General features: G+C 34.0%; 1 protein-coding gene across 1 annotated transcript in view; it reads right to left on the reverse strand.

The window, feature by feature from the left end:
• Positions 1–10,424, reverse strand: part of LOC111692060 — a 66,264-nt gene extending 55,840 nt beyond the window's left edge. The window contains exons 1-2 of the mRNA XM_023455758.1: positions 10,398–10,424; positions 5,852–6,078 (exon numbers count right to left, since the gene is read on the reverse strand). Coding sequence (XP_023311526.1) covers positions 5,852–6,078; positions 10,398–10,424 — 254 coding nt within the window. The remainder of the gene's footprint in view (positions 1–5,851; positions 6,079–10,397) is intronic.
• Between the last annotated feature and the right edge of the window lie 282 nt (positions 10,425–10,706).

Raw genomic sequence — 10,706 nt, forward strand, 5'->3', positions numbered from 1 at the left:
ATGTTGGAACTATAAACGATTATTTCTCGTTTAGAGGAAGCTAATCTGAAAGGTTATTTTGAAGTAAGTTGAGATAAGATGCATGATTCAGGGGATTTTGAAGTTCTATGGGGCCAATGATTTGATTGCCAACGATCCCTGCCCACGTGTATATGGAGCATTGGTACTGCGAATTGACTGGCCCAATCAATGTCGAATTTTCGTCACACCAAGAATGAAGGTTGTAAAAATTTGTAATACCCTTTCTACTGAAACTAACTCACACTATTCCTCTATTCCTCTATCACATCCCCTGTACTCAATCGACAACTATGACGAGACTGCGATGCTATATTAACATTTTACAGAAGCATTTTGAGAGAAGTCTTTGAAAAATAATAATAAAAAAGGGTTCTGAATTTAACGAAAACTTTAATACCCTCTATCTAGGAAATTAATAGTTTCCGGACGTTATTTTTAACATCTTGTATATTACTTTATTTTCCTTCCAGGTGATAAGATACGCTTGGAATTTTAAGAACGGTGTCGCTGTGGAAAGTGAAAATAAAATTCATTTCATCTTTCATGTTTTGCAATTTAGGAAACAAGATGGCATATGAAATTTTTAAAAGGGTCGCTCGTGCGAGTAGGTTTAAAGGGGACTAAACAATAAATTGCACCTCAAAATGGTCCCGTAAATTTTCAGCGCATCCTGCTTTCATTTGAAAAATACAATTTCTGACACCGTTTTCAAATACTGTTGCATGTAACTAAACCACTATCTGTTCATAACGTAAAAATTTTATTAATGTTATAGTGCTTATATTAATTGTTATATTAAATATTTTAATTGGTATCAGTATCGGTTATTATTTTCGGGACAGTTAGATAATCCGTAAGAGATTGTAAGATACATATTTTTTGGAATGTTTCACCCGGAAGAGATTATTGATCCAAAGTTAGTTCCTGGATTAAATCACCAGCAGGGCAACAAGAAGTATACTAATTAGTTCTCACAGTGTAGGGCAGTGGGATACGAAATCCTAATATTGTATTAGAAAGAGTGTTTATCTCAACAAGTCAGCAACCAGAAATATATTTGGAAGATAATTTTGCCACGAGAAGAAAAAAAAACAAGATTGAAAAAATAAAACTTCACTTCGACATTCAAACATTCTGAGGCATCCTATATGTTACATTCCAACCTGTTTCTTCCTTTGAAATAAGCACATAAAATAAAACTGGGCAATGAAAGGGAAGATTGGAAGTTTCTTAAATAATACATGCCAACGATATATTGTGAATAGCACAGTTGAAGAACCTGGAATAAAGAAGTGGAAATATACCTAAGGACTCCACAAATGATTAATATTGGTAGGTTTCATGTAAATATACCACACGTGTAGACGTTAAAAAACTGTTTCGAGACAATCCGTCACTTTTTATTAATAACCAGCCAGTTGATTTTAACTTGTGCCTTCAAGTCAATTTATTGAGAAGAAAAAATTTTCCGCATTATATCACATTAAAGAAAATGAATATATTAACTATATATTGTAGAAGGTAAGAAAGAAATTACATTAATTTATTGTCCTAGCCTATATTGACTTGATTTTGCTTACTCGTATACGATGATCCATGCAGAACAGAGTTTTTAAACTCTTGCAAATTCATATTAACCGTCTTACCTGGAAATCTAGAAGTTTCAATTACCTTTTTGGTTTATTTAATCTACATTCCAGTGATTTTCATTGCACTTAAATGGAAAGTCTAGTGAATCATATCGTAGTTGTTTTAGCTATTTTTATAAGTAATAGATTTACGAGTATAAGGTGATGTTCGGTGAAACTGTCCTTAATTTATTTGTAAGGTACGAGACAAAAACATTTCTACTCAAAAAGGCAATGCAAGCAGCTAACTGACTTCAATATTTCCAACGGAACTTTCAAAAAACTTCACGACTGGAAAGCTGAATTGCAGTCAGTATTGAAGGTCTGGGTTCCAAAATATATTTTTAATGCCGATGAAACAGGTCTGTTTTTCTGCGCACTTCTTACAGCCACACTTGTATTAAGAAATGATATGTATGCAGGAGAAAAATCTGCAAAGACTAACGGTATTGTTATGCTTAAAGGCATAGAAGGAGATATGAAAAAGTCGTTATTATTAGCAAAAGTTAGAAGACTAGATGTTTTAAAGAAGCGTATGTGGATAAATTGCCAATAGATTAGGTTTCCAATAAAAAAAAACACGGATGGCTTTGGATGTTGTCAACTCGGTTGAAAAACTTTGACAGTAAGATGAAGAGGGAAACGAGAAATGTAATCTTACTTCTCGATATTGCAGCTTCTCATCCGAATATTTCATCAGAAAACGTGAAACTGATTTTCCTTCCTCCAAATACAATGTCGCGTAGCTAGCCTATAAAATATTAAAGTTATTTAGAGAAGTAAGCTTGTTGAAAGACTTTTGGCATTAATCGACACACAGAAGAGTAATTGGAAATGATAGAGAAAAGAAATACAAGAGTCATTGTAGTAATATGGATTTCGACGGCTTAGAAAATATTATCGCCTGTAACGGCAAAAGAACTATTTCCCAAAATGTGGATTTAATCTGTTTGGTACTGATATGAGTGAATATAGAAGATAATATACCATTACCATTTTTTTCCAAATTTTAATGTCGCTAATTTAGATTTAAGAACAATAATGTATTATTACTTTTTTTTCTCAAAATGCACTTTTTCAAAACGGTTGCATAGTTAATGCAAAAAAATTAACTGATCAATTAACCTAAACATTATGGGAAATTATCGGTATTGTGTTGGCCGTTTGGCAAATGTCAGAGTTAAGTTTTTATTTTTATTTTTTCCCCTTTTTCTCAACTCATTTTTGGCCGTAAAAGTGCATTTTGTCAATTTTTTTCTTTTTCAAATTTAGACTAATGCAAACATTTGCCAAACAGAGGAACTTATTTCTAACAAAACAGCTTTTGATTTTTGTGTTTTAGAACAATTAGAGCGAAGCTACAGATGCAACCGTTTGACATTTCAATTTTGAGGTGTCAACTTCAGCGCGCTCTACGAATGTAAATGTTTAAAGGTTTCCCAAAAAGAAATCACAAAAACGTCGATTTTTCACTCTAAAAAGTAGAAATACTCCTTAAACTGAAAAAAAATATTTTTTTTGTTTTTTTTTTGACACCATATATCTTCAAAACGGTGCGTCTGCGGATCCATGTTAATATGAACTTTTTTTTTAGAATGGGCCAAAAAATCACATCCTTCTTTTTCCGACACATGTTTTGAAACAGCCTGTATTTTTAGATATATGCGTATAATCAGTTTATGATATTTATTTTTTACGCATTTTGATAACACAGGTCGACAAAAAGAAATCGTGTGTTTTTGAGATGCGACCCTACATATCTTTAGTAAAATTTTCCGCTGAATCCGAAAATGATAAACAAATTGTCTGACATGTGGATTCCCCCCACACCCTCAATTCCCCTCAAAAATTAAAAAAATCCAAACTCACCATCCAACCCATCCATCTTTAGTAAAATTTTCCGCTGAATCCGAAAATGATTAAAAGAAAAATTTCTGACCTATGGATTCTCCCCCATGCACCCTCAATATCCCCCAAAAATTCAAAATACGGAAGAGTAGGGAAGATCCCTCACGTCCAAACAATTTTTTTACCAGTTTTGGATTCGGTGAATTTTACTAAAATAGGTAGGTTGGATGACCAGTTTGGATTTTATTTAATTTTTGGGGGGAACTGAGGATGTGTGGGGGAGAATCCGTAAGTCAGAAATATTTCTTTTTATCATTTTCGGAATTAGCGGAAAATTTTACTGAAGATAAGTGGGTTGGATGGTTAGTTTGGATTTATTTAATTATGGGGGGCGGGGGAATTGAAGGTGTGTAGGCGTAAATCCATACCTCCAGAAATATTTCTTTTTATCATTTTCGGATTCAGCGGAAAATTTTACTAAAGATAAGTGGGTTGGATGGCTAATTTCGATTTTTTATTTCAATTTTTGAGGGGAATGGAGGGTGTGTAGGAGGGGAATCCATCCGTCAGAATTATTTTTTTTCGGATTCAGCGGAAAATTTTACTACAGATGGGTGCATTGAATGGCTAGTTTGGATTTTTTTATTCTTTAGGGGGGAATTGAGGGTGTGTAAGGGAGAATCCATACCTCCAGAAATTGTTCTTTTTATCATTTTCGCATTCAGCGGCATATTTTACTAAAGATAGGTGGGTTGAATGACTAGTTTGGATTTTTTAAATTTTTAGTGGGAATTGAGAATCCAGAATTTTTTTTGTCATTTTCGGATTCAGCGGGAAATATTACTATAAATAGGTGAGTTAGATGGCTAGTTTGAATTTTTTAAATTATTTGGAGGGAATTGAGGATGTGTAGGGGAAAATCCATACCTCTAAAAATATTTCTTTTTATCATTTTCGAATTCAGCGTAAAATTTTACTAAAGATAAGTGGATTGGATGGCTAGTTTCGATTTTTTATTTTAATTTTTGAGGGGAATGGAGGGTGTGTGGGAGGGGAATCCACCAGTCAGAATTTTTTTTATCATTTTCGGATTCAGCGGAAAATTTTACTACAGATGGGTGTGTTTGATGGCTAGTTTGGATTTTTTTATTTTTTGGGGGGGAATTGAGGGTGTGCAGGGGAGAATTCATACCTCCAGAAAATTTTCTTCTTATCATTTTCGGATTCAGCGGCATATTTTACTAAAGATAGGTGGGTTGAATGACTAGTTTGGATTTTTTAAATTTTTAGTGGGAATTAAGAATCCAGAATTTTTTTTGTCATTTTCGGATTCAGCGGGAAATATTACTATAAATAGGTGAGTTAGATGGCTAGTTTGAATTTTTTAAATTATTTGGAGGGAATTGAGGATGTGTAGGAGAAAATCCATACCTCTAAAAATATTTCTTTTTATCATTTTCGAATTCAGCGTAAAATTTTAGTAAAGATAAGTGGGTTGGATGGCTAGTTTCGATTTTTTATTTTAATTTTTGAGGAGAATGGAGGGTGTGTTGGAGGGGAATCCACCCGTCAGAATTTTTTTTATCATTTTCGGATTCAGCGGAAAATTTTACTACAGATAGGTGTGTTGGATGGCTAGTTTGGCTTTTTTTATTTTTTGAGGGGGAATTGAGGGTGTGCAGGGGAGAATTCATACCTCCAGAAAATTTTCTTTTTATCATTTTCGGATTCAGCGGCATATTTTACTAAAGGTAGATGGGTTGGATGGTTAGTTTGGATTTTTTAAATTTTTGGTGGGGATTGAGGGTGTGTGGGGGCGGGGGGATCCAGACTTTTTTTATCATTTTCGGATTCAACGGAAAATTTTACTACAGATAGGAAGTGTCACATCTCAAAAACAGACGATTTTTTTATTTTGTCGGCCTGTGAATTATTATTTATTTTAATTTTTTGTATGTATTTATGTATTATATAAAATGAAACTTGTCTTTTTTTCGTTATTTATCCATACTTCTAATTAATGCCCGCCTGTGTATCTCGGACATTTTAAGAATCCCCGTGGGTGTCCATTATTAGGAGTTTATACGGTACCAAAATACCGCGACAAAATGACAACTAGCTAAATTGCTGAAAATAATTTTTGTACCGAGAACATAACTCTTCCGTTTTATACAGATAACGATAGCGGGGATCCACGAACAAGAATAATTCGCCCCGTTATCCTTCCTTCCGTGCCGCTTTCGCGGCCGTTATTTAGACACACCATATTAATTAACCTTTGTAACCCTGACCCCGACGCTATCCCCAAGCGGCCGCCCATTAAACATGCATCGGGCCAAACAGTTATTTTTTACCTGAACAAATTCTGCGGCCGCAGCGGCGACGGCAGGCTCACCAGGGAGGGGTGTAGGGGCGCCGCGGCGAGAGCGTCCCACAGCTCGGGGCGTCGCAGCGCCGTGGCCGAGACCTGGTCCGCCAGCACGGTGAATGTGTGCCAGTGCGCCTGCATGAGGAGGCCCCGCAGCGCCTGCACCAGCTCGCGCCCCGTCGGCGCCAAGTGGACCTCGAAGGAGCTCGTTTCCTGCAAAAGATGGATAACGGGACGTGAGAGGGAGTCTTTCCATTAAACACTGGTAATGGTAGAGTAAAGTGAAGTGTTAGGAAGTACGCTTCTGTATTTTAGAAAGTTTAGATTTTTAAGCAAATAAGTTTTCCAGTTTAAAAGTAGGGATGCTTAAAGATTAATTGGCCAAATTTAAATCCTATCCTATTAAGGAATATCGACACAGAAAGTGTTGTAATTTATACAGAGTGGCCAAATGAAAACGAAACAGAGCCATTTTCAGGAACTGCGTCAAGATTGTAGAAAAACGCTCAGACCCGTCGATTTTAGATTAAAGGGGGACATTCTTTGCTGGTATTTTTGACTCCGCCACTTTCACCCCCAAGCAAGGGTAAGCATCACCCCAAAATATTTAAATGGCATTGGGGGTTGAGTAATATTTCTTTTGAAAGCTCTTACAATTCTCTTTACAACAGACTTTAAATTTTATAATTCCGCCCAATACTTTGAAAAAAATTTACATTTTAAAATTTAAATTATGTTTAGTTGCTTACTTACTACTTAGTTGATTAAATGTTCAAACTGATGACCGCCCGCTTCCATACAAGAATAAAGATTTTGTTCGAAACGTTCGCGCACATTCCGAAGCATTTCCGGAGTGATTCGACGGCATTCGTCGACGATTCTTTGACGCAAATCTTCCAGCGACGCTGGCTGTGTTTTATAGATTTTACTTTTTAGGTATCCCCACAAAAAGAAATCAAGGGGCGATAAATCCGGTGATCGTGGAGGCCACTCAATGCTGCCTCTTCTCCCAATCCAATTCCGTAGAAAACGTTGGTCCAAATACTGACGGACAATTAACGCATAATGCGGAGGAGCACCGTCCTGTTGAAAAATCAAATGATCTTCATCATACTCTGGAACATTTTCAATAATATCAGTCAAGGCAGGGTCAATAGCGTCTTCCAGTAATTGCAAATACATTTGGCCAGTCAAATTACCAGGTAGAAAAAAAGGACCCACCAGCCGGTCACCGAAAATTCCAGCCCATACATTTAATTTTTCCGGTTGCTGTGTATGCACCTCGTGAAAAACTCTTGGGTTTGAATCGGACCAATAGCGGCAATTGTGACGATTTACCGTCCCGTTCAAGAAAAAACTGCATTCATCAGAAAAACAGATGTTAAAAAGGAACTGTGGATCGTTCCCTGCTCGCTCACTCATTATTTCGCAAAATTGCAAACGGCGGTCATAATCATCCTCATGAAGTTCCTGGACTAAATGTATTTTGTATGGATGGAATTTATTCTTCTTCAAAATGGTTTGTATGCTAGTTCGATTGATCCCAGACACAGATGCCAGCTGCCTCGTACTTAATGTAGGATCAAGATGAACTTGTCCCAAAACTGCAACTTCACTAGCTTCATTAACTATAGGTTTTTCAATTTCTCGTTTTTTATTGGCTACGTTCCCTGTCTCTTGAAATTTTTTTACTAACTCTAGAACATACTTCCTCCTGACATGTCGATCTTGATGTTGTTCATTAAATAGCTGAGCTGTTCTATTCGCACATTTATTGTTCATAAAGTAAAGCGAAATGATATCTACCCTTTCCGCAATGGAATAAACCATAGTGTTTAATTTTCAAAAACACAATTAAATAAACTACCAACCAACGCTTCCAAATAATACTAGAAAATAATTTGGAATCCACTAATTTTACGTTCATTGTGTGTGTATAGCATTCATTTCTGTTTTTTACAATTGTTTTTTTTTTTTACGAAAGTGATAACAAATCGCCAAAAACCAATGTAACGCAAGAAATACTAAATTTATACCATTGGCGTACTTAACTCGAATGACTGACATTTTTACCGTTACTAATTGTTTGTACATAAGTTTCAACTTTAAAATCAAAATTCTTAATAAGTATTGGGCGGAATTATAAAATTTAAAGTCTGTTGTAAAGAGAATTGTAAGAGCTTTCAAAAGAAATATTACTCAACCTCCAATGCCATTTAAATATTTTGGGGTGATGCTTACCCTTGCTTGGGGGTGAAAGTGGCGGAGTCAAAAATACCAGCAAAGAATGCCCCCCTTTAATCTAAAATCGACAGGTCTGATCGTTTTTCTACAATCTTGACGCAGTTCCTGAAAATGGCTCTGCTTCGTTTTCATTTGGTCACCCTATATAAAGTACTTATAGTACAGAAACACATTTTACATCATTATCCTATAGCATTATTATTAGACTCGAATTATCATAAATACAAAAACATAGAAACTCCGAATATAAAAACAATAAATAATGAACTGAATGATCTGTTATAACAAGAGAATCGATATTCAGTCAAATAAAGATGTATAATATTCATTATTCTTAAGTACAGTTTCTGCCAATATAAAAAAATCAACAATTATTACACAAGATTGTATTATTTTTTTCCTACTTTATGTTCCTATTAGAACTTTAATTAATGCAGTTATTGTTTTCATAAGATTTATACATCCATATGTGTAATAATTTGTGGTACATTTGCATATTTTCTTCAAAATCACAAGGTATTTACGAAACTACTTAAAAAATTTTCTACATGGTAGCAAAAAACAGATACATTTTTGTAGAAAATCTATGCAGTTTTGAGATTTTGTAAAATTTAAACATAACTACTGTACATCCTATAGCAGAATATAAAGTGAATGTTTAACAAAATTGTAGAAAAGTTAAATAAAACATTTTAAATATAAAATTTCAGTTAGTATTTTTTATATAAATTGTAGTTCGTGCTACAATGGGGTTTGGCACCTATTTAAATATAAACAGAAAACGAAATAGTGTCTCATAAAACTTGCATGTGTTGTTTAATATTCATAAGAATCCATAATTTAACTGAAAATTAAGAAAATATATAAAACAAACTTGGCAGACAATTATGAGGTCTATTAGTAGGAAGCTCAAGCAAAATCTCATATTATGGCATATTTGCGATAAGTTTGCAATGACGCTACATGCTTATCGAAAATGGACTATAGAGAGCATTCCAATTGAAACTTCACACCTGGAAAATATTGGAATTATAAAAAACAAATTAAGGTTTAGAAAGGGCACACAGTTTTTTAGAGATACTCGTTGTCATAGTTATATATTTCAGAATCTACAGTGTAGAATGTTGCCGTACTTGGCTAAAAAGGAAGGCATGACGACGTAGTTTTTATGTGTGCAAGATTTTGTCGATTGCATAGAAAATTTCCTGGGCAAAAAATAATTGTTTATAGAGTAAAATGTTGAAAAATTAAAAAAATATTCTAAATGGTTATAAAAGTGTAAAAATAGGTATTTTTAGTATTAATCATTGTTTATTGTGACACCAAATAACTCTAAAAACTGTGTGCCCTTTCTAAACCTTAATTTAAACCCACGGTACGCGATAAACTTTTTGAAATTTTCTTAATTAACAATCCTGTCAATCGAAAACCACGCGATCGATCGTTGCAAAATTTTTAGGGTAGAATTGACATATGTTTTACTATTTGTTCACAAAATTTCAATATGTCATTCAAACATCTTAATATCAAAGATGGTAAAGGCAATAAAATGAGAATTATGAGTAACTCTGTACAACTGTGAATAATAAAACAGATTCTATACTGTTCAAATAGTTTCATTATAGTTTGGATAAAATAAGAAAATTGCAGTAAATACTTATATTTTATTTCATTTTAATATTTACTTATCGCTATTTATTTATTCGACTTGATATGATATCAAAGCAGCAAAGATCTTTCAGATAAACAAACAACAAGTTTTTGATTAATTAAGTGATAAGTAGCCGCAAGTAACACAAATGGTACTAATGTTGTTGCAGATAAAATAGCCACGCTTTGCCTGCTGTTGTGTGAAATAACAATGATGTTGTGACAGTCAAAATTGGGTCTAGAGATAGAATTGACATATGTTTTACTATTTGTTCACAAAATATCATCAATATTTATAAATATTTACTTATTTTAACAATTGCTCCAAATATACATATGATTTTCTACTAACTTTAATCCATTGTTAATGCAAAATTAAACTTTTTTGATTCGCAGTTCTTGTAACTTTATAGAAAATCGTCAAATAAATAAAAAATAAAGAGTTACTTTTTTTATTTAGGACTTCCTTTCAATGTTACAGGGAAAAATATGTCGAAAAACGGGTCATTTTTCGTTCTTTCTGTATGTTTGTTGTTCCCCTGAATTTAGCAATGTTTTTTTAGAATAGAAAATTCGGATTCTTATTCTAGATAATACTTGGGATTTTTTTGTACAACAAAATAGATGACTTCAAATACGAATAGCCTCGAATGCTCTACTGCCATGTTATTATACCAATTGAACTAAAAAGTTTCTATTAACATTATAAAAAGAATCAAGACATGCTCAGGTAGTACTTAATTAGTAATTAATACTACACAGCATTGTTTTACTCGTACATATTTCCTAATCTATATGAACCCGCTTAAACCCAATTCCACCGCCATTGTGAGCGAACTAATCGTGAAGGATTTATGTATGCAAAGTAGGAACTCTGCTGCAAGAAATCGTTTGCATGAAATAGGCGCTTCCCGGGATGCCGGTTTTTTCTCTTGGGAATCTCACGG

This window comes from Anoplophora glabripennis, unplaced genomic scaffold (genome assembly GCF_000390285.2).
Source record: "Anoplophora glabripennis isolate ALB-LARVAE unplaced genomic scaffold, Agla_2.0 scaffold627, whole genome shotgun sequence".
NCBI lineage: Eukaryota > Metazoa > Arthropoda > Insecta > Coleoptera > Cerambycidae > Anoplophora > Anoplophora glabripennis.